The sequence below is a fragment of the Anabrus simplex genome, chromosome 1 (genome assembly GCF_040414725.1).
Source record: "Anabrus simplex isolate iqAnaSimp1 chromosome 1, ASM4041472v1, whole genome shotgun sequence".
Classification (NCBI taxonomy): Eukaryota; Metazoa; Arthropoda; class Insecta; order Orthoptera; family Tettigoniidae; genus Anabrus; species Anabrus simplex.
In genome coordinates, this window is record NC_090265.1 from 416309176 (window position 1) to 416336781 (window position 27606).

Sequence of the window (27606 nt, forward strand, 5' to 3'; positions counted from 1 at the left end):
TCAGAAAGCCAGTGTCTTAATTGTCGATGACAATATTTTGTCTACTTTACCCCAAAATCTTGCCAACGCTTTTAGCCCTAAAATCTCACTCATTCGCTTCGTACGACAGAGGACATTTTCGGTCGTTGAGCTGATTTATGCTGAAGTCCTGGTCATTTTCACAAAAGTTAGCGAAATACACGTGCCCTCCTTCTAGATGTATGTTGTTAGAAGAATATGAACAGTAAATTGATTTTGTAATACTTAACTGCACCGTCCTCTTTTATCACGCATTTCTCCTGTATTTGTGCTTTTTGGGCTTTCTTTTTCTACTGGAGAGAAGCATCGCAAGTATACTGTAGTCTCTTGAGAATGTTTACATGTAAGAATTTTTAACCATATCTATATCCACACAGTTTTAAATGTTCTCTATTTATATTGATGAGTACAGCGGAGGGAGGTTTTTGCCAAACAGTTGAGATTTCAACATGCTCCACTCGCTACAGTGATTCTCTCGCTGATGGTGGTGCCGCTGCCACCTCGAGTATATTATTTACTAGCTCTATGGGAGTGACAACCCAGCAAAACACGAGGTCGTGTATTTGGCCGAGTTATTGAGGCCACAACTTGGTCCAAGTTCACTTTTCTGTCCCACAATGCCTCTGTAATTGTTCGAGGACATGTCGTTCCATTCACTGCCTCCAACGAAGTGACTGCCACCACATACTGGTCTGATGTGGAAGGCTACACTGTGGACAGCAGAACAACGAAAATTGCCCTGCCCATCTTGTCAGTTGTTTTATCGCACATAACAGCAACTTGTTTGTTGTATACTGCTATAACACCACCTTCCTTCCTTCCTTCCTTCCTTCCTTCCTTCCCTCCCTCCCTCCCTCCCTCCCTCCCGCCCTTCCTTCCTTCCTTCCTTCCTTCCTTCCTTCCTTCCTTCCTTCCTTCCTTCCTTCCTTCCTTCCTTCCTTCCTTCCTTCCCTCCCTCGATTTTGCCAAGACAGGCAAATATTCCCTACAAAGAACATTACTTCCTGGAAGATCTCCACTGCCTACAACATTCTATGTCAATCACTACTGATCTGCATTTTGGGAACTGCTATCCTTAGCTATGAAATATAATCATCTATTATTAAGAAGACCACAGCAAAGTTAGGTTGGCAGCGCGAGCATTCCGGACAAGCCCCATGGCTAGCCTGCTTACTAAATCTGGTGTGCCACTTTTACACGTGAGGCACCAACAAACACTATTGTCTTATGTTGCAAATTAGTGACAGATGCCACTTTACCCAAGCTATCCTTGCGTATTGCACAATGGAAACCATCGGCTGTATGCTGCTTATCCATGAGCAACGTTGCCAATTGGTATACGCTTGGATAGCAGTTACAGATTTTTAAAAATATACCTTCAGTTCCTTGTCTTTATAGATAACCAAGTAAGGCACCTCCGCAGTTAATACAACAACCAGAAATCATCCTGGATCTGCACACGAGCCCAAAAGTGAGCACGACTCTTCCATTTATCAGAGGCTTTTCCTGTATGTTGTTAACTGGTATCTAGGTTCAGTAGTTATTTATACGGATGGTTTGAGGGCAAAAGCAAATGTAGGCTCTGCGTTCTTTGTTTATAGTAAGAGGTTTCTTTTTCCTCTACCCTGAAACCTGTAGTGTGTACACTGCAGAGATTTATGTTATCTTTGAAGATCTGCGGTATGCGTTGTTCAATGTTCTTCGGCACTTTCTTGTGTGTACTGACTCCGTGAGCTCATTGCAATCTATTAATGCATATGTCATGCTACACCAGCCGATAGGGCTGCCAAGGAGAGAGTCACATTGCCCCCATTTCCTTACAAGGTTCCAGCCAGTGATATTAGTTTTCAGCTGAGACATTAGGTAATGTCCCATTGGGACATTCATATAACCTAAGATATTAAAGGAACTACGAAGGTATGGAAGACTTCCCCTGAGGTCTCTCGGAGAGAAGCAGTGGTATTATGTCGTCTTTGGGTTGGCCATGGTATAGCAATGCACTCCTACTTACTGAAGGGAGAAGCCCCCCCTCCTTTTGTACTTGAAGTGGTTATCTGATCGTAGTACACATCCGTATGGATGTGTGTTCTCATTGGTGAAGCCTGATAAATATCAGCAGCTGCACATTTTAATGGTGATGTTTAGATTGTTAGCTGAAAGCCAGCTATTTCTTCTAAATCCACCTTTTTTTTTTTCATTCTTTTACAACCTGAATACCTGGCCAATCTGCGTCGTAGTCTAAAACTTCCGAGTACCATCTCCCTCATTCTACAAAGTGACAGGTTGTCAGTAGACCTTTTCATCCATTTTATGAGGGATAGTGGTCTGTTTTATTGTGTTTAAAAGTCAATTTTCTATTTGTTTTTAATTTTTTTATATAAGTAACAGTGTTTTTATTCTTCTAATTCTGTTTTTATTTGTGTATTTTTCATTATTCTTTTTTAAACTTTTAATTTGCGTGACATACATGATTTTACTTTAAAGGCAATGTCTTATTTAATTTTAAGTCATTTTATAAGAAAATAAGGCATTGTGAATTAGATCCACTGATTATTTTAAATTCATAATCATTTGTTCATCATCTTTTAAATTCTAGTCAGTGGGTAATTTTTAAATTTTTAATTATAATTCCATTTCATCTCATCTACCATGAGGGACCGATGACATAGATGTTAGGCCCCTTTAAACAACGAACATCATCATCATCAATGCCTTATTTAATTTTATTACTTTTTAATCCAATTTTAAATTATGTTTAAATAATACAGCATTGAGAATTAGATCCACTGATTATTGTAAATTTTGATTTATAATTCCATTTCGTCCCATCTCGTACCATTATGAGCCAATGACCTATATGTTAGGCCTCTTTAAACAGCACTCATCATCTTTTCTTCAGTATATTGTCACTCTTTTGTTAGCACAGTGGTACCTTACTCTTTACTGTATTTTTCCATTAGAGCTGCTATTTATTTTATTTTATCAGTTTTCAGAAGATCTGAAGATTTTTCTAAATATCAGGTATGATACCCATATCACCTCATCCTATCAGGTGTTCTCATTGGTGAAGCCTGATAAATATCAGCAGCTGCACATTTTAATGGTGATGTTTAGATTGTTAGCTGAAAACCATCTATTTCTTCTAAATCCACCTTTTTTTTTTTTTCATTCTTTTACAACCTGAATACCCATTCAGGCTCCTCGTTTTTCTATACCTGTGCACCACATAAATAAAGCTAATAGGTCATTTTTAGTGACTGGCGGCAGATTATTGAATTCCCTTTCACCTCAGATCAAAGAAATTAGCTCGTCGTTATCATGATTTAAGGTTGCCTGCTGAGGACAGCTAGACTGAATGGTTGTAGTATGAATGAGTGTGTGCATGAGGATTAGTTTAGATAGTTTTAAGAGCATGTAATAGGACCTATGAAATAATGTTTCATTATAGCTGGTAGAAAAGCTGTCTTATTATTATTATTATTATTATTATTATTATTATTATTATTATTATTATTATTATTATTATTATTATTATTATTATTATTATTATTATTATTATTATTATTATTAAACTTTATTGGCCACATTGGACCACTTGAGTCTTCCATGTACACTTTCTCTTTGAAGGTTGTACTGTTTGATTCTTCTTATCTGCCCAGTGCTTCTTCATTCGTTCTGATTGCAGTGTTCTTAATTCGTCTGAAATCTCTCCAGACCTTTGGAGCATCAATTCAGTTGAAAATTTGTGGTTATTATTATTATTATTATTATTATTATTATTATTATTATTATTATTATTATTATTATTATTATTATTATTATTATTATTATTATTATTATTTGTGTGTTTTGATTTTTTATTTCATTCTTAAAATATGTTCGGTTCATACACTGCATATTTTCATTCATTGCAATATTTAGTTATATTTTTGTGCTTATATGTACTCTTAAAGAATGATCTAAATTTCTTTAATTTAAGGTTTCAGTATTTCTCATTACTTAGCATTAAATGATCTTAATTATTAGATGTTTACATTAAGTCTTAAATTTAACTTAAATTATGTCAGTTTTTAATATACTGGGCGAGTTGGCGGTTAGGGACGCACAGCTGTGAGCTTGCATCCAGGAAATAGTGGGTTCGAACCCCACTGTTGGCAGCCCTGAAGATGGTTTTCCATGGTTTCCCATTTTCACACCAGGCAAATGCTGGGGCTGTACTTTAATTAAGGCCACTGCCACTTCCTTCTCACTCCTAGGCCTTTCCTATCCCATCATTGCCATAAGACCTATCTGTAACAGATTTTTTAAAAAAAGTTTTTATTACTGTATTGGTTTAGTTTGTCATTTATTTAAATTCATTCTTAATTCTGTTAATTTATCTTAATTTCAACTATTTTAATTATTTAATTTTGGATTGTAAACCTTGTGGTTAAGTGTAAGAGAAGGTTGGATTTTTTATTATAGACACTCGAGTATAGACTTTAATTACATGGGAACCGATAGGCCTATTGCAAAGTGAGTTATACCAATATTTTCCTTGTTTAATTCTGCAGTAGGGTGTGTAAGACACATTGTTTTTGAAGTTCATTAATAATTTTTTATTTGCAGTTGTAGTAAGTATTTTCCGGGTTTTGGAATATATATATATATATATATAAGAAAAACTACTTGTCTGATATTAATGCATTTTTTATATGTTACAACCACATGTACTATTGTAGTATAATACTCAAGTTACAATTTTTTCAACTACCCCCAAAAAAGTTCTTATCATTTTCCTAAATCAACTCTTTCTCAGCCCAGGTTAAACATACAACAAGAAACTTGGGCTTGTTTTGAAGCACTCAGCCATGGTTATCAGAAACTACAACCACTGTAACCATATAGAGTGGTACTGAATTTATGAAGAGTAATGTTGAAAGAAGGTTTTGTGTACGCCGGGCCATGCGATAAACAGCAGGCAGGGTGGTGAAATCAGGCGCAATGTTGCCACATTCAGTAGTAATCAGGTGCGCAACGAACACACAGCTCTACATGTAGTCAAAGTCGTTTAGTCCAGCTTTTTTACCAGTATTCTAAAAAAAAGGCCTGGAAAGGACAATCAGTTCTGATTTAGTTCTCTCTCTCTTTCTTTCTTTCTTTCTTTCTTTCTTTCTTTCTTTCTTTCTTTCTTTCTTTCTTTTCTTTCTTAATCTGATTACCCTCCAGTGTTGGTTTTTCCCTTTGACTCAGCGAGGGATCTCACCTCTACTGCCTCAAGGGCAGTGTCCTGGAGCGTGAGACTTTGGGTCGGGGATACAATTGGGGAGGAGGACGAGTACCTCGCCCAGGAGGCCTCACCTGCTATGTTGATCAGGGGCTTTGTGGGGGTATGGGAAGATTGGAAGCGATAGACAAGGAAGAGGGAAGCAAGTGGCCGTGGCCGTGGCCTTAAGTTAGGTACCATCGCGGCATTTGCCTGAAGGAGAAGTGGGAAACTATAGAAAACCACTTCGATGATGGGTGAGGTGGGATACGAGCCCACCTCTACTCAGTTGACCTCCCGAGGCTGAGTACTCCCTTTTCCAGCCCTCGTACCACTTTTCAAATTTTGAGGCAGAGCCAGGAATCAAACCCGGGCCTCCGGCGATGGCAGCTAATCATGCTAACCACTGCACCACAGAGACAGCACTCTGATGTAGTTAATTTGTTATAATCATCAAGTCCAGGTGGTAGTGAAATATTCTTTGATGTTATCCAAGATATAATTTTGGGTTTCAGCCATGACATGGTTGGGGTTTTTAGTTGAAAGATTGACCTTCGTATGATATGGAGCTTGATCTATAACAACAGCCAACCTTTGAGGCGATAAACTCAGGACTTTTGTGAACCATTCTTCAGAATGAGTCGAGTTCATCTCATTGTGGTAATCGCCAATCAGCTCCGATTGTTCAGATCATCGTATTGTCCTTGCCAGTAAAACATAGTTCTGCACCATCAAGAAATCTTCTTCACTTCCACTCTGTAAAATTATGATGCACTTCCCAGCTCCAGACTGTGTTTTGAACCCTCCACGCTATCCATAAATTTGCTGAATGAACCCTTTGTACTGATTATAGTTCTCAAAGTTGTTTTGTAAAACATCAATCACATTTTCTTGCCACCCATATTTCATCGTATGGTTCTGTCCACACCAGGTCTCGTCAGTAAAGAAGTTCTTGTAGCCCTGTGATCTTAAGTCTCTAATTCGTCTAAGGTAGGTTTTTCGCAATGCAGCACCTGTCACAGATTCCATTAACGCTGGTTTTCTGTTTAGTTTTTTGAGTCGGAATACCAAGGTTTTAACTACTTTCAAAAGTGTAGAAGTTGACATAGCAGGAAAATTCGCCAGTTTCATGCAGAGGCTTTTAATTGTGGGGAATACCTTATTCATATAAAAATTGTGTATGTTTCTTCATATTGTGCCCAAATTAAAATCAAGATGGATTTTCGGATGCCCCGGTCTCACACACTGCTTCTTTCTTGACCTGGATGACGTATTTCCATCATTCTCCTTTGGAGCGGCTCCTACTCTCTTCACTGATGACATCAATAATCCAAGACAATCTGCCACTTTCTGTTACACAGGGAACCTTTTGTTCCCTACTTCTTCTCCCTCACTTTGAAAGAAACAAATAGAACTCAAAATCATTGCAAGTTCACCCTCTGATAACAGCGGTCTCGGAGGCATCTTGAAGTGACGTGGCCAACATGAAGAACATAGGACAACTGAAAATAGTTTGCGCGCAAAGCAAGGTCATGTACATTATGTTTCACAACTGCTCGGGGAGAGTGTACATGGCAGCACTGCACCCGATTTCTCCACCCTACCTGCTGTTAATCGCACGGTCTGGCGTACACAAAACCTCCTTTCAATATTACTCTTCATAAATTTGGTACCACACTGTATGATTACAGTGGTTGTAGTTTCTGACAACCATGACTGAGTGCTTCAAAACAAGCCCAAGTTCCCTGTTGTACGTTTATTCTGGGCTGGGAAAGATGTGGTTTAGAAAAATGATAAGTTTTTTTGGGGTAGTTGAAAAAATTGTAACTTATTACACTGCTAATACATGGGGTTATAACATATAAAAATTTCATTAATATCAGAGAAGTAGTTTCCCCTGTACATATTGCTAAGTGAGCACTTCCTAGAGAAGAAGCCAAATACCGGGACAATATTTACTACAACTGCCAATAAAAAGTATTTTAATGAACTTCAAAAACAATGTGTCTTATATACCCTAATGCAGAATTAAACAAGGAAAATATTGGTGTAACTCACTTTGCAATAGGCCTATTGGTATGTTTATAATTAAAGCCTAAACCCAAGTGTCCATAATTAAAAATCCAACAGTAGAGCTCTAACTTTGCCACTGAACAAGACAATAAAACATAAATAAGATAGTGCATGCTGCTAAATCTAGCCAAATAATTGATAATTATTTTTCATATAGGTTGGACTTGCGCTCAATAAAAGGGGCCGGTGGTCAGCCTCGACTGGTGATCACACTTGAGGAAGATCGGTTCTTCATTCCAGGTGGCCTACTTTTTTTAAAGGCTACTCAGTGTAAGTTCATTCCTCTTTATCTAAATTTATCTATGCATGGTATTATCTATGATCAAGGTCATAGTTTTCTCTAATTTTTCAACTTTTAAACTTCTGTATTCCAGCTCCATGGATGCGGCATGTGAGCCGGAAAACCCAATGCAAGTATTATGCAAGTCCTAACTGTAAGGACTCAAAGTATGACAAGGACAGACCACCAGAAGCTTGTGCTGATTTTATGTAAGAAGTTTTTACATTAATCTTCTGATATCAAACTGATACTGGTATAAAATATTGACTAGTGTTAGATGATGCTATGAAAAGTACCAATTGAAGAGCTGGGTTTTTTCTTTCCAAACTCAATAAATGCCAAAAAGTAGTACATTTTTCAGGAAATGCATTTTATTTAAATCATACCGAAATACTAATTCTGTGAACAAAATAATTTGACATTTACTTACTTACTTACTTAATCCGGTCCTCTTGTACCATGAGGTGTCGAGGATACGAGAGATCTCCATCTACTCCTATCTCCGGTAATGGCAACGGCCTCTCGTACCGAGAGTCCCCTCTCCTGCAGTGCTTCTCTAATCCCCTCCTCCCATGTCTTCCGTGGTCTTCCTCGAGCCTTCCTTCCTTCCACTCTCACCTCCCTCATTAACCTCGGCAAGCGGTCTGTCGACATTCGGTGGACATGGCCAAACCATCTCAATTGATATTCTTGGATGGTTTTCTCCAGTGGCTTCATATTCAATACTTTCCGGATGGCTGTATTCCTGATCCTGTCTCTCCTGGTTTTGTCCTCTACTTTCCGGAGGTACCTCATCTCTGCCGCCTGGATTCTGCTCTTGGTTCTTTCTGTTAGCACCCAGGATTCGCAGCCATAGGTCAATGTGGGAATAAAGGTGGATTTGTAAACGGCTAATTTTGTGCCCTTTGAGATCTCCTTCTTGTTGAGGAAGTTTGTTCGGATGGCATTAAACAAGCGCCCTGCTGTTCCTATTCTTTCTGTTATTTCCTCCTCCATCTTCCCATCTGAGCTGATGATTGAGCCAAGATACTTGAACTTGGTGACTTGCTCTAATGGTTTACTATCGACCATGATACAGTGTCTCTCCTCATTCCTGCTGATAACCATAGTCTTTGTCTTGTCCGCATTCACCTCCATACCTTTTTCCTTAAGCTCTTCCACCCATACATTGATGTTGTGCTGCAGGTTTTGTTCGCTGGAGGCAACAACAATCAGGTCATCAGCAAATGCCAGGTCAGAAAATCGTACTGGTCGCATGAGATCATTTCCGACCGTCAATTTCTTGATTTTCTCATGACACAGCTTCATAATATGGTCGAGGTATACGATGAAAAGAAGAGGGCTAAGACTGCAGCCCTGCCGGACTCCTTGTCTCGTAGTGAACTCTGCTGACCTCACATTTCCTGTCCGCACGTAGTTCCGACAGTTCTTATACAGACTCATGATTGAACTGCAAAGTGACTTGCTAACTCCATACTCATTTAGGACTTTCCAGAGTTTGGACCTCGGGACTCTGTCAAATGCCTGTTTCAGGTCAATAAAGGCAGCATGAAGGGTCTTGTTCTTTTCCAGTAGCTTTGCACTGGCCATCCTAACAGTAAATATGAGATCTTGCGTGCTTCTATTTGGGCGGAAGCCACACTGGGCTTCTTCAAGTTTAGCCTCTACCTCCTTTCTTAATCTAGTCTCCAGGATCTTTGAGAAGACCTTCCCAGGCACTGATAACAAGGATATGCCACGGTGATTACTGCACTCTCGATTGTCTCCTTTCTTAAAGATGGGGACGATGACTGCTACTTCCCAATCTCTAGGTACCTTTTTTGTTCTCCAGGCCTCCAACATAATCTTGAATAGAAAGTTTTCTGCTTTCTTTCCCAAGTTCTTAATCATTTCTGGGGCGATTCCATCATGTCCTTGGGCCTTCCCATTCTTGAGTTGTTTAATAGCCAACTGCATTTCATTTATCCTTAAGTCCTCTCCTTCTTCTTGTTCTCCTTCTCCCCCCATCTCCTCTCTTTCCTCACTTGACCATGGGCTGTCTTCATTCTCATTTCCATTCAGTAAATCATTAAAATATTCTTTCCATCTCTCCATTATTTCTTTCTCTTCTGTTAAGATTTTCCCTTCCTTATCTTTTATAAACTTTAGAGGGCACTGTTTCTCCTTTCTCATGTTTTTCAGTGCTCTATAGAACAGCTTCTGGTTCTCTTTATAATTTTTCTCCATTCTTTGTCCGAATTCTTCCCAAGACTGTCTTTTCGCTGTTTTCACTAGGTCTTTAACCTTTCTTCTTTGTTCCTTATACATCTCATGGTCCTCAGCATCCTTGCTTCCTAAGTATTTCTTCCACATTTCCTTTTTCTTTCTTACTTCTTCCTTGATATCATCATTCCACCAGCTTGTTCTTTTCTTGTACTCCCCTACCTTTGTTGTTCCACATACTTTACTTGCCACTTCTAATAGTATCTTCTTGAACATGTTCCACTTTCCCTCCAGGTCCATTTCCTCGATCCTCTCCTCTGTCCTCTGACACTCCTCCTCCACTTCCTGTGTGAACTGCTCCTGTACCTCCCTGTTCTCTCTTAACTTATACACCTTAATCTTTACTTGCTTCTTATTCTTAGGTTGTTTCCTCTGTACCTTTGCTGTTGTTTCCATTGTTGTTATCAAGAGAAAATGGTCACTTCCTATTTCATAGCCACGGTATACTCGACAGTCTGTCACCTTCTGGAGGTGATCTCTCTTCACTAACACATAATCTATGATGGAGCGCTCATCTCGACTGGGTTCCTCCCTCGTGTACATATGTATCATCTTATGCGGGAACATGGTGTTCACTGCAACGAGATTATTGGCAACGCAGAAATCAACAATCCTCTCACCATTGTTGTTAACCACAGGCTCACCATGCCGGCCAACAGTTCCGCCACTTCCCTCTGGCTGGTTTCCGACTCTGCCGTTGAGATCTCCTAATACAATGATTTCCCCTCGAGTGTCATCCACCACATTCTGTAGTTCTTCGTGGAACCTATCCTTCTCCTCCTTTCTTACATCGTCGTTCACTCCGTAAACCACAATAAATGTCATCAGTTCCATCTCTGGATCTAATCGTATGCTGACCGTTAGAATTCTATCCGTGTGGAATTTCCAATCCTGAATCTTATTTCTGAAGTTCTTGTGGATCAGTAGTGCTACTCCTGATTTGGCCCTTAATCTGATGCTAACTCCACTATAAATGAGCACATGATCGTTCACCATTGTATCTGCCCCTTGACCTTTCTTTTTTGTCTCTGTTAGTGCCAGCACTACAAGTCTTGCTCTCTCGAATTCTGCCACTAGTTCATTCTCCTTTCTAGCTAATCCTCTTATATTCCAAATCTCATAATCCTTTTTCCTCGCCATGTTGCCATTGGGTTCAGCAATCCGGTGTATCTCTCGTTTTGACTTTTCATGGGAATTATTTCGGGCATGTGAGATATGGGCCCACAGTGCCTATAGGGCAGTGAGGGGGCTGCCCTCTTTTGGCCTCTGCCCCTGCCATGCTGCAACTTCAGGACTGGTGGTGTTCTCATTCCCTACTCCCTGAGACAAAGATTTTCTTCCTTCAGGACCTACAGCTGAAGGTCTGTCATTTAGTCTGGCCCCTCATCCTCGACCTTACCGGCAAGGGTGACCCTGCCAGGAGCCGAAGCTCCCGCCGGCATCGCTCTCGGGATCACTGAGGCACGCAAGCCTCCCCACCACGTCAAGGTACCAGACCATGGGGGAGGTTGACATTTACACTACCTTTTAAAACACAAATTTGATTGTGTGTTTGACATTTCTAAAATTTTCATTTTTAATATCAGAACAGAAGGGATAAAATTTTGAAGTTTATTCAGAAGTCAGTAAATGCAAAGATGTAAGTTAAAGATTTTGTTAATGTATAATAATTCAAAATGTCTTTTATTTTTTTAATTTACAGATATTACAAAAGGACTTGTTTGTTGTTCATGTCGCTTAGAAATACAGGTCTTTAGTGTCACATTGTTCCATAACAGTTTGATAAACACAAGGGCAAAATGGTATCATAACATTATAAAAAATATAAACGCCAGTAACTGAAAACTGAAACCTAATGCTGACTTTCATCAATGCCCTTATAAAACTCTTCTGCTCCTTTTGGTATTTCAAACTGCTTCATGCCTTTTAAGATATACCTTCCTTGTAGACTTTTCATAAATTGTCACCCTTTGGGCAGTTATTTTGAAAGGTATCTTAGGTTACAAAGCCTTTAGTACACTGGACTTCACATCCTTTGCTTCCCAATCTTTATTTAGTATCTTGACGGTACTCCAGCACTAGTATTCAGTTAGTGACAAGATTTTCTTCCTTTCTTGTAGTAGACTTTTTTCACTCTATTACCAAACACTCTGTGTAGACATATAGCCATGGCTTCAAATTGGGAAGTAATGGACTAGCTTATTAAATCTTCTGCTTTCTTTCATAAAGGCCATTAGTGTGAATATCATTATGGTGTTTTATTTTGACTTGCACGGGAGTTGGAGAATAAAAGAATTTCATTTGGACCATTTTCCAGCTGGGATTTCTCAAGGTTTCTAAGGAAATCTAGTACACCAGATGTAACTTGATTGCATTCTTTCAGTCCTTTGGTTTCTAACCAAGTATAAAAATCGGTGCTTTCGTTTTTTTGTTCCTTTGAATGAATCATAATGCACAAATTATATAGCCAAACTTATCTTGAATTGAACACTTCACCGACGGGAAGCTTTGGTATTGACTAGTTCTGTTCTGTATTGTAGCATACTTTAATCACGCTAGTATTTTCCTCCATTATTGCATAGAATCTTTTTGCAGGAAATTTTGTTGTTCAAATCTTTTACCTTTTTTATTTTCAAGAGACCAGTCTTGCATATTGAGCATGTATTTGTAAGGGAAGTTTTGAATTACAGATTAAAGCTGTGAAGCAAAACACCTTCATACTTCGACAAAGAACAAGTGGAAAGGCCTACAGTTTTCCCTTTTTTCTTTAATAGAAATTCTGCCACTATGTTCAGCTCAGGTGGTAAATAACCTCTTCTGGACTTACTTCTCGAATAGTGGCTCTCTCTACAGTAATTCTTTCTAGCTTCTGGAACTTCTTTATTTTAAGCAGTGCTCTGGTCTCCTCATCTGTTTTTAATTGGTAACTTTCCTGTTGCATGATATCTACTGGCTAAATGTGAGAGTACCGGGCGAGTTGGCCGTGCGCGTAGAGGCGCGCGGCTGTGAGCTTGCATCCGGGAGATAGTAGGTTCGAATCCCACTATCGGCAACTCTGAAAATGGTTTTCTGTGGTTTCCCGTTTTCACACCAGGCAAATGCTGGGGTTGTACCTTAATTAAGGCCACGGCCGCTTCCTTCCAACTCCTAGGCCTTTCCTCTCCCATTGTCGCCATAAGACCTATCTGTGTCGGTGCGACGTAAAGCCCCTAGCAAAAAAAAAAAAAATGTGAGAGTCTATCTTTGGACATCTTGATAGTGCTTGAAATGTTGCAGCACATACTGGTAAAAGTCTGGCCACCTTTATTCCTTACTCTGTACTTTATCAAAACTGTTTTCTTCTTTGTCACTTCTTCATTACTATTATTGCATTTTGGTTATGTGATTTCCATGTATTTTAGTAAGAACTTACTCTGGCCAGTTTTATTTAAATTATTTACATGATGATGATGATGATGATGATGATGATGAAAAGCCATGATGTCATTGTAAGTGAGATCACTTGCTTTGCATTCTATTCTTTCTAATGCTTTTGGGTTCGCTGGTGTGTTTGTTAGCCCATGTGAACATGCAGTAGTTGGCATTTTCTCTTGTTCTTGCTGAACCTTTTTAAGTGCTTTCACTCTTGATCTCGACTTCCTACAACCTGGGCATCAGTTACAGGTATGTCTTTTTCTAAATATCTTCTATGACTGTCATAATATAAAAGACTACTCCATTCCTGCAATCTTGTCTATACAAGAGCTGGCACAAACTGAGCAATAGCCAGGAGTTGATGTTGTGTGAACCATTATTGTGCCCGTCCAAAACTACCCTCGTTGCTCCGGTTCGCTTTAGCCATCGAGACAAGATACTCACTTCTGAGGCGTGGTAATGATTCTAAGGGCAAAGGGTAGCCGGGCGACCAAATTTTCTTCTTTCCTGAGTGTGAGAGCATTAATAATAGATGGTAAGGGTGTATTCTGCTGGAAGGCAGGTCTGAACCTCCGCAGAGGTGTGCCTGAGCCGGAGTTTACGTATGGAAGGGTAGCCAATTCCTTTCCGCTCCTCCATTCCCTTACCCCCCACCAACAGCACTTGGCAACCCATCCAAATCTTGACCACGCCCAATGTTGCTTAACTTCGGAGATGTCACGGGATCCGGTGTTTCAACACGGCTATGGCCATTGGCTTAATAGATAGCATATGGCATAAAATAAGCAATGAGTGGATGGGATGGGAATAAACTATCTATCTACGAAGAAAAATACAGATAAACCGAGGTTCAAAATTTAAAAAAAAAGAAAAATAGTGCATTAAGAATTAAAATAAATATCATAACAGTTACAGCATATGAGCAATCATATCTAGCAGTGAGCTGGAGAACACAATAAGTTCAGAAAACAAAAGTAAGTAATGTTATCTGTTCCGTATATTAACAGTGTGTAATCAACAACGATATGGACTATCAATCAATCACTACTGATCTGCATTTAAGGCAGTCGCCCAGGTGGCAGATTCCCTATCTGTTGTTTTCCTTGCCTTTTCTTAAATGATTGCAAAGAAATTGGATTGAACATCTCCCTTGGTAAGTTATTCCATTCCCTAACTCCCCTTCCTATAAAAAAAGATTTGCCCCAATTTGTCCTCTTGAATTCCAACTTTATCTTCATATTGTGATCTTTCCTACTTTTAAAGACAACACTCAAACTTATTCATCTATTGATGTTATTCCACCCCATCTCTCCACTGACAGCTCAGAACATACCACTTAATTCAACAATGATACAAAAGTTTATTGAGATCCACCTATTCAATACACATTGGGTTCTTAAAAAGATTTACATCTTGTCATTCTGATTTAATGGGACATGTTTCGCCCATTGATGATGGGCATCATCAGCCGTAATCTCATGCCTAAAAGATCAAGATCAGGATCCTGATTACTCTAGACAAAGTGTTACATAAAGAAATATGTGTGTCATAAAAATGAGGAAGCTTGTTGTGTAAGTTCCTAAATGACAGTTTACACAATTAAAACATGTTTAAAAATATGTATGAGAAAAATGAGTAATGTTGGTGCAATCTTATGTTGAAATCCTTAAAACATTTTTAAAATAGCCAAACTGTTCTTATTTACCTAAACGATAATAAAGTCTGGCTAAAATTATGGCCTTGAGGTACAAGATCAAAATGAATGGAATCTGCTTAAAGGCAACCCAATTTGAAGTCGTTGAATGGTTACAATGATCCTTAAGTGGCTTAATCATTTAAAAAATACATTATTTTAGTAGAAAGTTTATAGTATTATCATAGAGTATACAGCTGTGTGACTGATGGTGTTATTGTTGTTATTAGACCCGTATTTGTGAGGTGAGTCCACAGGCTTCTTATTTTTGTTGAAAAAATGAGAAAGGTTCACGGCTGAGTGTTGCTGTTTGTGTCCTTACTAGCTGATGCGATTGTTTCTTTGTTGTGCTAATAGTCAAATGGGAACACACATGTTTGATGATGGCTATAGCTTGAATGTTGAGAACAACTATTGATGGATGTGTGGTGAAGAATCTGTAATGAGAGGAGGGTAGAAAGACTTTAAGTTTAAAGAAAAGATGGCTATATTTTGCAGGAAACGTTGTGTGTACATTTACTTACCCTCTTGATTTTTTTGGTATGAACTAGTTGCCTTTGCAGCATCAGAACGCGTGACACTTGCATTTCTTGTATTGTATATGTGTGGAATTGAGGGACAGGCGTGTGGTGTGGGAGAGGAGATGGGCATAGCATTAAGCTTACGCACTGTTGTCTGTGGCAGATTAGTAGGGACGGACACGGAGGGAGTTACCTTTAATGGAGTGGTGGGAGCTTTTGTGGATGTTATTTTTAAGACTTTTAAAAATTTTATTTTGATTTAAATTTAGTGATTTTAACAAGTTGGGCAAGATCTCGTATAAGGGATCTTTACTTCAATTAAGTCGTTGAGATTAAGGTTTTTTGTTATAGTATTGATCTAAATAAATATAAATGCTTTCTAATTCATTCATTAATTTCCCTTTGCTCACTCTTTTGATAATTGTAAGGTCCTATTCGATAGTTGTAAAATAATGCCCTGTATCCTTCATGTGAGAACTTATGACTGAGAACTTGTTGTGTTTATTGGCATTATAGTGCTCTTGATATCTTGTAAAGAAACTCCGGCCAGTTTGACCGATATACGAAACGTCACATTGGGTGCATTTGAGTCTGTATATGCCTGAACTTGAATAGATGCTACTGTTTGAGTTGAGTGTGTTGTGATTGAGAAACAGGTTGCGGTTAGTGTTTGTTGTCCTAAAGGCAGTGTTGATATTTTGCTTTTTTAAGGGATTTGTTACCTGGTATACCTGGATTATTGTAGGTGAAAGTGGCAAACTTAGATTTTCTGGGTTTATCTGGGACGAGGTTAGTTGCTAATTTAAGTTTAATTTGTTAATTATTCGGTTAACTATTTCTGTTTTAAAACCATTAAGTTTTGCCAAATTCTTTATATAATTCATTTCTGTTTTTAGGTTCTTAGGTGTTAGAGGGATTTTTAAGGCTCTGTAAATTAAACTGTAGAAAGTGGCCTGTTTGTGGGAGTTGCGGTGTACTGATGAATTTTTTTAATTGTTAGTGGTGTATGAGTAGGTTTTCTAAAAATTTGGAAATCGAATGTATTCTTATCGCTTGTTACTGTAATATCTGAAAAGTTGATGAAACCGTTGACCTCGTCCTCCTTGGTGAACTTTATATTTTGGTCGAAGGTGTTTAAAAAATCTAAAATTTTGTTACTATTGTTAAGATTATATCGATTATTGCAAAAGTCAACAAGAATAATTAAAGAACCACCTAATCGATACTTTATTTTTTGCGTTGGGCAAAATTAAATAAACATTATCACTCACAGAACATGTTTCGAGCACTTAGTGGTCATCATCAGCTGTATAAGGAAACTTAGATGAAAAATATTGGACAATAAGCACAATCGTTAATCTTTAGGTTATGGAAAAAATATTTGCTGTGTTGATTGTTTGACTGGTAAAAGTTCTTTAGTATCATCTTAGTTAAAAATGGCGGTCATCTGGTTAGGGCAGCTTGCCTCACGTTATATATCATATCTTAGAAAGATGTTTAATCTGTGCTGCCTTGGGGATCTGTCTTTGTGCACAACCTAGTGTAGTAGCGATGTGACACGGTTTGATTGTTCGTGCAATCCATAGGAAAAAAGGGACGTGGAGTTGCGTCGTCATCTAGTATGTCACGTGAGGGAGGAGGGAGACTTAGCTGTGCTCCCGCGACGTCGTGCTTGATTATTTCACTTGTTCGTCTTACTTGTCTTCTGTCAATCCATTCCATATATTTACTGATGTGCTCGTATAAGAGGTTTTTCGCTCATTCATTTCATTAAGATTCCGTTGCCCGTTCTCTAATTTATCAAGAAGAATGTAGATGTTTTCTAGGTTGTTCATTAGCGTCCCTTTATTGATCTTACTTATGATTTGAAGGTCCTGTTTGATATTAGTGAATTTGTGGTTCGCTTCTTTCATATGAGCTCCCATAGCAGAGAATCTTCTGTACTTCTCTGCATTGACGTGTTCCTGATATTTAATTATGAAGTTCCTTCCTGATTGTCCCACATATTTTTTTTTACACTGAGTACATTTCAACTTATAAATGCCAGATTCTTGAAATTTGTCATCTTGAAGTTTATTGGCTCTATTGTGATTAAAGAATCTACGTTTCGTATTGTTTTTGGTTGAAAAAGCTACTTTGGTGTTGTATTTCTTAAATAAATTCGTGATTCCATAAATCCTCGGGTTATTAAAGGTGAATTTGACGTACCTTTTAGTCTTTTCTGATTGCTGCTTAAGTTTAATTTGTTGTTGATATTTGCATTTAGAGATGATTTTTTGATGATGAATGCAGGACGATTCTTTACATCCCATTTCACAAAAGAAATCTTCTTACTATAGTTTCGTCAACAGGGCCTTTGAAATACCGCTAACAGAAACTGACAGGAAGAAAGAACTATCTTTCATTCGTCAACAAGCCATGCATAATGGTTTCTGCTTTTGCAGAATGCTTTTTGAAACTATGCTTTTGAAGTGTACCTACTTACCCCCAGATGACAGAAATCTTTTCTACAATGTCAGGCTAAGATTCTAGGTAAAAACCACTGAGGAAGTGCCTGTGTGGTTAGTGTCACGTAGCTGTAAGCTTGCATTCGAATCCCACCATTGGTAGCCATGAACATTTGTTTTACTTTGCACCGACACTGATAGGTCTTAAAGTGACGATGGGATAGGAAAGGGCTCAGAGTGGGAAGGAAGCAGCCGTGTCCTTAAATTTGTGTCTTTCCATCAGATATTTTGTGCATGCACATTTAGATTTCTTGGACACTGATATCCCTTGGACATCTTGTGGCAGATTGTTCCATTCATGAATTGCAGTAACTGTGAAGGAATTGCCGTATACTGAGGACTTGTGATTAAAATATGCATGTTCTATGGTCTCATGGCCATCTTTTCATGGTGTAGAGAGAGATTAACGTTCTTTAAGATAAGAAGGAGAATTGAGATTTAAAGTTTGTTGCCGGAAGGTAACCTCCTGTGTTTATGTCTATGAAGTGGTGTGAGCTGTTATATATGTACTCCCCGAATTTTACATATGTAATATGAAAGCAATTCATTAAACATGAAAGAAGCAATAGAAATAAACACTGCAAAAAACATTTTTAAAATGGATCATCGAAACCAACCACAATGATCATACACATCAGAAACCCACCCCTCTTCTTGCTACTTCATTCAAATTTTAATAAACATTCCATACTGTTTTCATTAGCACTTAATGAATCCTACAGGAGGTTACCTGGTACAAACTGCATCTGGAATGTAGGTCAGATTATTCTTATCTGTACTAAATTCTGTAAATTTAGGCAGTGGCTTACCATTCAAGACCATTATGTAAATTATTATCTTGTCGCTAAAAATAAAGTCATACAATGTACGTTTTAAACCTTAACTACAAGGTTATTTCTTCCAAAGTCATTATCATGCATTCAGTCAAATACACAGCAGGACATATAAATATCAGCCAAGTAGCATTTTCTCTGTCTCTGCTGAACAAAAGGGGTACCCTGCTGAATTCCCCTCATCCCTAACAGACAAGTTAACAAACCAAAATAGAAGCAAGTGACCTGGACTCAGTCCAGCAGTTGTTGCTAGAAAAGCTGGTTTAAGATAAGTACAGAAATGCAATCACTGACAAGTTTATGCAAAGTAAATAGTATTGTACATAATATATATGCATGGTTAGAAAGTGATCTGATAGAATATGAAGATATTCTTATTGAAAAAACCATGTCATTCTGCTTATAATAGTTCAATTTTTACAGATATGTTATACAGTAGTGTTACATTTCATGTTTTGACAGACTGAAAAACTGTATATTAACTGAGCTGACACTAAGAAAAATGGCTTCCTTCTTAACAAATGAACCAGGGTGTGACACCATCTTCCTTCAAGGCCTACTAATCTTCTGTAGCTGTTCCAAAATTTTGCTGCATTTTCTTGTTTGCCTCATTCCTTTCCCCTTGTCACATCCTCACAGTCTGCATCAAACTCTCTTATGCATACTGAGAATCACACTAACTACACACTGATAACCATTGTGCATTTTTTCCAGCATTCATCTACAGTACTTCATCAGTGAGCAATACCTACTGAAGAATCCCTCACATTCTATGTTGTTAGCTACTTCCAGCAAGGTTCAATTGGGAACATACCTCTCCAAGGGGTTAATAATTTTCTGGGATTTAAAATTCTTCCTTGGATCCAAGAAGTGAAAAGTTATCAAAGTCAATATTGATCCGTTATAAGACGTAACATCGATGAGGCCAGACCTGCGCCTGCATAGTAATTTTATGGATACAGTTATGTTCGTAGAATGTTGTTCCTACCACCATGTCTGTAGATGTTGCAAACATTATTGGCAAGAACTGTTGTCATTTCTCTCTTCCTATATGCTGATGGTTGATCTATACATCTCTTCCTTGTCAACTTGGGCATTGACTTCACCTGTAACTTACTATCATTTTATGAGCAGTTATCCTTTTATCATCAGCTGACATTCCTGTAGTAGCATGAACTTCACAGTACTTTCATAAAAAATTGACCCTTAATTCTAAGGGTTGATAATATTGTGTTTGTTGCTTTGAATTGTATCATAAGTTGTTTCAGCTGATTGAGCGCAAAAGGACTGCACTCAATGCACATAATCTACCATTGCAGCTGGAAAATGAATGACTGTACCTTCATACTTTTCCAAAGATCCTTTCCCAGTCTAGCATGATTATTTCAAAGCAATGTTTCCAGTTTAAGTTTACTAAGCTTGTCAAACAGCATCTTCAATTTTTGTCTAAAGATCCATCCAGTTTCACGTTGCAGAGATTTTTAAATGCTGGCACTTACAGGGTGGTGTCATAAACCCAATCCAAAAAACTAGACTATTATTCTGTCAGGGTCACCATGCCTTACCGGAGGAAGCTCCGATTTCAGGCATCCACGTTCGCTCGTCCACTTGGAAGGATAGGATTTACTAGTTGTCTGTCACTTGCACTTTTTCAACATCATGGCACCCCTTTAATCTTGTTATTTGTTTTGTATTAAACTAATATTGTCTCGGTGAGTGTTATTCTATTTATACTTTCATTACTGACTGCTTTGAAGCTGAAGCTTTTGATTCCTCTGCAGTCCTTCATTCACACTCAGGAGGACGGCTTTAATAACTTTCATGCCTCTTGCCCATAGAGTCTAATAATTTATTTTATATCCTTCTGTTACCTTACCTCCATGGATAAGACATTTATCTCTTAGAAACCTAACTTTCTTTGTCCTCCCTACATGACATGACATAACATTCCTGTATACCACCCATTCCATTTCAGTTTTCATCTTGTCATATCCTTGAAACTTTTCCAATCTTATCTGCAAACAGGTGGATTATCCTCTTAAATGTTACTGTCAAATCAGTCATCAGTGATCTTCATTTAGGGCTGTCGCCCAGATGGCAAATTTTGTATCAGTTGTTTACCTATATTTGTCTAAAATGTTTTCAATGAACTTCAAAATTTATTGAATATTTCCTTCGATAATTTATTCCAATCCCTTACTCTTCATCCTATAAATGAATATTTGCCCCAATTTATCCTCTTGAATTCCAACAGTACCTTCATATTATGATCTTTCCTACTTTTAAAAGCTCTGCTCAACCTTATTCGTCTACTAATGTCATTCCACGCTGTCTCTCCATTGACAGCTTGGAACGTACCACACAGTTGAGCATCTTGTCTCCATATTCCCAAGTCTTCTCAGCCCCAAGTTTCCAACATTTTTGTGACAATGCTCCCTTGTCAGAAATCACTCGGAACAAATTGTGCTGCTTTCCTTTGGAGCTTTTGCAGTTCTTGTATCAAGCATTCTTGGTGTGGGTACCATACTCTAATTGGGGTCTTACAAGAGACTCTCCTCTCCTTTACATCCTTACTACAACCCCTATCAGTATCTCTTCACTACAAATGAGATTTAGATTGGTATTATCAAATAATCTCCTGAATGCCTGGCTGTAACAGTGAGTAGCTTTATGCTTGCTGAGTGGATTTGTAATTCCAAGGTCGTGCTTCACACTAAGCAAAACAGATGTATTATGGAAGAATGAAGATATTAAGATAATAAAATAAACTCTCTTGGAAGGCACCCTGACAATAGGAAGATGGTGGTAGTTGATATTTTGAGAGGCAAACCAACAGGGTCAAACAGTAGGGTCTGAAGAATACAAAACAATTATAAAACTACATGCTATTGTTTTCCTAATGAATATTATTATTATGCAGTACACTTTACCCATTTGGGGCCGATTACCTTCAATGTTAGGCCCCTTAAAACAACAAGCATCATCATCATCACTTTACCCATTTTACAGCTGTTTTTAATTCCTTATACTTTTTCTGCCAGTACTCAAACCTCCCTGTTACTGTTATTCTGAACTTTTTACTGGCTCTGCCAGTAACTGAAACATCACTAATTTTTAATGCATCTGTGGAGGGATGTGATATCTGAATGGCATTGTCATTGGCTTCTCACCAAGGTAGCCACAGTTTGAATCCCAACCAATGCATGCGGGAGTTTTAAAATGAAAATTCAGGTTCTGGTGGTTTGGAATCCACGTAACTTTGGAGGTCCTGTGGCTATGATTATGTTATCAATAGTTCCATAAAACTTGAAGCATACCGAACAAGTTGGCCACGCGGTTAGAGGCACGCAGCTGTGAGCTTGCAATCGGGAGACAGTGAGTTCGAGCCCTGCATTCAGCAACCCTGAAGATAGTTCTCCATGGTTTCCCATTTTCACATCAGGCAGATGCTGGGGCTGTACCTTAATTATGGCCATGGCTGCTTCCTTCCCACTCCTGGCCCTTACCTATGCCATCGTCACCGTAAGACCTATCTGTATAGGTATGATGTAAAGCAGTTTGTAAAAACGAAATTTAAAAACCCTGCAAACGTGTTCTTTTTTTAACATATCCATATCAACAAAATTGAAATTATTCAAGCTCTTTGAGCTTTTTCATTTGCAAAACTAGCAGTGTTTTATCCCAGTGTAGCAGGAGGCTCATCTGTTTAAATGCCACACTTCTCCAAGATGCTGGCAGCTAGTGGAGGAGGTGCTTTAATGTACCTCCGCTTGTTACAAATGCCTGCCTTTTGTTTTCGTATCAAAATTTAAGTTCCCAGTAAGGAACTATAAATTAATTTCATGATTTAAAAAGCCTGAAAAGCGTGAATACTTTCAGTTTTGTTGATATCATATACTCAGTCGGTGAAATGAATTTATGGTTCCTTACTGAGAACACCCACTGTGAGTGGGGGAAGCAGACGAAGAATACATCCACGGTATCCCCTGCCTGTGACTAAAAGGGGCGACCAAGGGATGATTATATTAGAACCATGAAAATCCATGTGATTAGTACCATCACGCGGGGAACATCGTGGGTCGCTTTTACTTGCGCGTAGTACCACTATGTTAGGTATGACATAGGTTTGTGATTAGTAGCAAACGAGAGCGCGACGGCTTTTACAGTACCTGTGATTAGTAGCACTATATGAGCGACACCATGGGATGACGGAACCCATGGTTCTGGCTTGCCTATGATTAGTACCCACTATATGAGGAACACCACGGGATAGTATGAGTCCCTGTGGTTAGTACACTTAGGTGATGAACACCATAGGTTTGCGTTGCCTTTCAATGACGCCGCAATATGCGAAACACAGTAGGTCTGTAATACATGTGCGAATTTCATTACCTGTGAGTAGTACCATAATGTGTGGAATTCCGCGAGTCTACGCTACTCTTGATTAGTACCGCAACATGACAGATAACATGGTTCTACTTTTCTAGCGATAAGTATCATTATGAGGGGCCAATGACTTGGATTTTGGACTCCTTTCGACTACAAGCATCATCGATTCAGTATCGTGCTATAGAAGCAGTCCCTTGGTCAGTAATACTATTGTTTTAGCCAGCTTCTGTGCATATGAGGCACTGTGGGTCGGTTCCACTGATCATTTTAACTTAATTTCCATCCATTCATGCTTCCTCCTCACATTTTGAATTGTGGTCATCGGAGGATTTTGGGTTTTTAATTTGTCATTTCATTTAGTCTCATTTCGTACCATTAGGGGCTGATGACCTAGATGTTAGGCCCTTTTAAACAACAAGCATCATCATCATCATCACCCTTATTTAGAAATTGCCGGTCCTGCAGTGTAAGGATAGCATACCTGCCTCTTACTTGGAGGCCCCGGGTTCAATTGCTGGCCGGTCAGAGATTTTTATGTGGATCTGAGGTCTGGTTCGAGGTCCACTCAGCCCTCGTAACAACAGTTGAGGAGCTATCTGACGATGAGGTAACGGCCTTAGTCTAGAAAGCCAAGAATAACAGCCAAGATAATTTGCCGCACTGACCACATATCAACTCGTAATCTAATAAAATAATTATTCCTTTAAATGGAATATTTTATATTTCCACCATTCAATACTTACAGATATAAATACATACTGTGTGTTAGTACATTCATCAGTCGCAACCTCATAATCTGCAGACCTTCGGACTGAGCAGCAGTTTCAAGTTCCATCAGGGCTATAGCACCATAGGGTTGGGTTGGGTTGGGTTTGGTTTGGTTTTACTGGGATCGTAATTTTTGACTTGCGGTGCTATCCAAATTACTGACTTGGTCAATGCCATACTGGTTTCTTTTTTTCTTTCTTTCTTTCTTCAGTATGTCTGTACCAGTTTGTTTCCAATGAGTCTCTGATCTGCCAAATGTGAATGGGATTCCCTTGTTTCCACAAGCTTGAATCTTATGTCTATGAAGTAAGGTGCAATCATTACTACCGTAACCCTTAGACATCTTGAAATTTGAATTAGTTGCAATCTATTAATGCATTGTTGCCCAGGGATTTTTATCTGTTGACAATTTTAAAAAAAAATCATTTTAATTCCATCAATTTGAGGACTTAATGTAGTGCTGTGTACAAGGAAAGAAAAGCATGACTACAAACAAATCTGAGATTTCTGCTCTACTCCACACTAATGGATTTCCTAATTCTAGGACCAGTTATTATGCTCTTATTCGTTGCCCATGATTATGTATTACAATAACTTGCACCACAAGCTTTTATGACAAAATATGCTGTAGGAAAAATGGAAATTGCAACACCATGGAGGAATTGGTCATTTGTATTGATGTAGGAGATATGGAATGGAATGTTTCAGGCCGATCAGATTGTTTATATGGCCCTTGATCGGTCATGACAAACCACAAAACCCAGTAGATTTTATGTGACTTGTAGTCTGTGGGATGCAGTGATGTTAAGTGTTTGCTTGTGAAACATGATGGGTATGAACAGGATGTCAACAATATTGTTAACTGTTGAGATGGCCCAGATAATTGGTCTGCATGAGAGTGTGTTTATCAGTATGGGTTGTAGCTGCATCTGTTGGCCGAAATACATTTATGGTACAACTTGTATGGCTGCAGAGGTCAAATGAAGGTACACATGCTCAACGACTGGGGACAGGACGAACATGATGGACAGCAGTGCGAGACATCATCGTTTGGTTGTTCCACACAGACCCTTAAGCAACAGCAGCGTTAATTTGATCTCCTGTGGCACCACTCATTACACGACATACAATTGGTAATCATTTGCATGTAGCTGGCTTATGATCTGTTGTTCCTGCATCAAGTGTTCTACTGACCCACACAACATCCAATCTATGAGCCTTTCCTAGTGTCGGAGATTAGTCACACTGGATCGATGGGCATAGTGCCATTTCCAGTGATTAATCACAATTTTTTTGGCCACAATGATCATTGCAATAGTGTCTGCTGACGTACCAGATAGATGAACCATTATCGAGAGGCACATGGGACCAACCCCAGGCATTACACTCTGGGAAGCTATTGTCTTTCATGAGATCACCATTAGTGATTGTTGAGGGCACCATGACTGCGGTTGTTTGATGATTCCAGTAGTTGTCTTTTTGATGGTGGCTGTTGTAAATGAGATGCTTCAGCAGCACAGTGCAGGCACCTCTACAGAAGCTCTCCAAGCCATTATGCTTTTATAGTAGCCCACCAAGTTCCAAGACCTAAACCCTGTTGAATATATGTGGAATATGATGAGTAGACATCTGCACAACTTGTACTGATCTGTGTCCACATGTGAGCATCATAGCACAATTGGTAAGAGCATCCAGTGTGAAATCAGAATGTATGTACTGAATATGACCTAATACATAGAAAATTTACTTCAAATTGAATATGTTACATGCCAACAACTACAACAGGCAAATGTTTACATCACACATAACGTAACACACATGAGACTGGCTGCAACAACCTAGCTGCACTGTCCGTATGCACAATGTTCTTTATTTTCCGTATTGCCCTCATAAGTGATATATTGTGTAGAAATATGTGTGATATTCATCAGCATTGTCAACTCTTCTTTTTTTTTTTCACATTATATTATTTCTTAATTAATTACACAATTTATTATCTCTGTTATTTGATGATTCGGTATCCAGTATTCGGGAAATAGTAGGTTCGAACCCCACTGTCGGCAGCCCTGAAAGTGGTTTTCCGTGGTTTCCCATTTTCACACCAGGCAAATGCTGGGGCTGTACCTTAATTAAGGCCACGGCCGCTTCCTTCCCACTCCTAGCCCGTTCCTGTCCCATTGTCGCCGTAAGACCTATCTGTGTCGGTGCGACATAAAGCGACTAGCAAAGAAAAAAATATATTTGATTATTTGATCTTATCCTCGTCTTGAATCTTGAAGTGCAGGTCAGCAGGTGATTATATAATCAGTAGCTCTGAATAGCCTTATGATGGTTGGGAGAGGCTATAATTGAAAAACATTGATACTAAGAAAATTATTTACTGAAAGAGAAATTATCTTTATATATTACAGGTCTTCATTTCATAGACGACATATATGGTGGTGGGAGGAAGGTGTTTGTGTTCACGATGACTTCCATGTGCAGCCAGACCCTTCCAAACTGCAGAAAGATGATCTACTTGCATTTGTCAACAGCAGATGCGGACGAGTGTGAAGGATACCTTAAATGATGATTTCTAGATTATTAGAAATGCCCAAATTTGCTAGGATACCTAGCTAATACAAAAAACTGTATTACCTTATAATTGCAATAATTTTTATTATTGTGTAATACATCATACCTGTATGTGTGGTATTTAAAACATTTGCAGAAAAGTGACAATGAAATGTGTGATAGACTACTGTAAAGGCCCTCCTCTACATCGTACTTGAGTGTTTTTGTGGTTTCTGCATTTTGTGATCTTGTGTCCCTAACTGGGGCATATAGTATGATTTTTATGTTACTAGATTTTAAATATCTGTATTAAGTGTACATATGGCATACATGTGAGTGGGAATGAGATCATTTTGATCTTCTGTGTGATATGATGTACTGGAATAATATAAATAATCCCTTCACTTTATTTATAATGTACCTTTGAATATTTAATGATTTTCAGGTGAGATTTTCTTTAGATGAAACATCTCCCATTTGACTTCCTCTGAGATGCATGATGTATTTTAAGACAGTACACACTTTTCAGGCGAGAAAGTTAAGATTCCGCCCATTATATTGTCGTGCCTGAAGGTTCTGAGCTAATATACCTTTTGCCCAAGAACCTCTCTAGCAGCAGTTGTTTGGCTATGATACTACACTTCTTATAAGTCATTATATAATCCAGAGACTGAGCACAAAGCATGTCAAAGTATGCAAAAGAAAATCCATGGAGAGTTTTTTATTTTTATTTTAATCATAGAATGTTTCAGAATATAAACTGAATAAACACACTTGAATTGCCCATTTTAAATTTTAGTGTCTGATTAACTGTAATTTGCTAGTTTTCTGGTGATTGTTATCTGTGTGCACACGTACATTTTCTCCCACTCATGTAATTATGTGTAAATACTTCTTTTTGCTCAGCATTCTACATTTTATTTCTTTTTGTACATCTCAGAACACCAAAAAGTAGCATGAAGTATTCTAAACTCACCTTCTCAAACATAACAATGACACACCAACCCTAAAGAAACCCCATCTAATCAGGAAAGTGTGTGTGTGTGTGGG

General features: G+C 38.5%; 1 protein-coding gene across 1 annotated transcript in view; it reads left to right on the forward strand.

Moving 5' to 3' along the window:
- Positions 1-26965, forward strand: part of Cmtr1 (Cap methyltransferase 1) — a 240378-nt gene extending 213413 nt beyond the window's left edge. The window contains exons 16-18 of the mRNA XM_067135097.2: positions 7494-7606; positions 7711-7825; positions 26415-26965. Of these exons, the coding sequence (XP_066991198.1) occupies positions 7494-7606; positions 7711-7825; positions 26415-26556 (370 nt within the window). The 3' untranslated portion in view covers positions 26557-26965. The remainder of the gene's footprint in view (positions 1-7493; positions 7607-7710; positions 7826-26414) is intronic.
- The last annotated feature ends 641 nt before the right edge of the window (positions 26966-27606 follow it).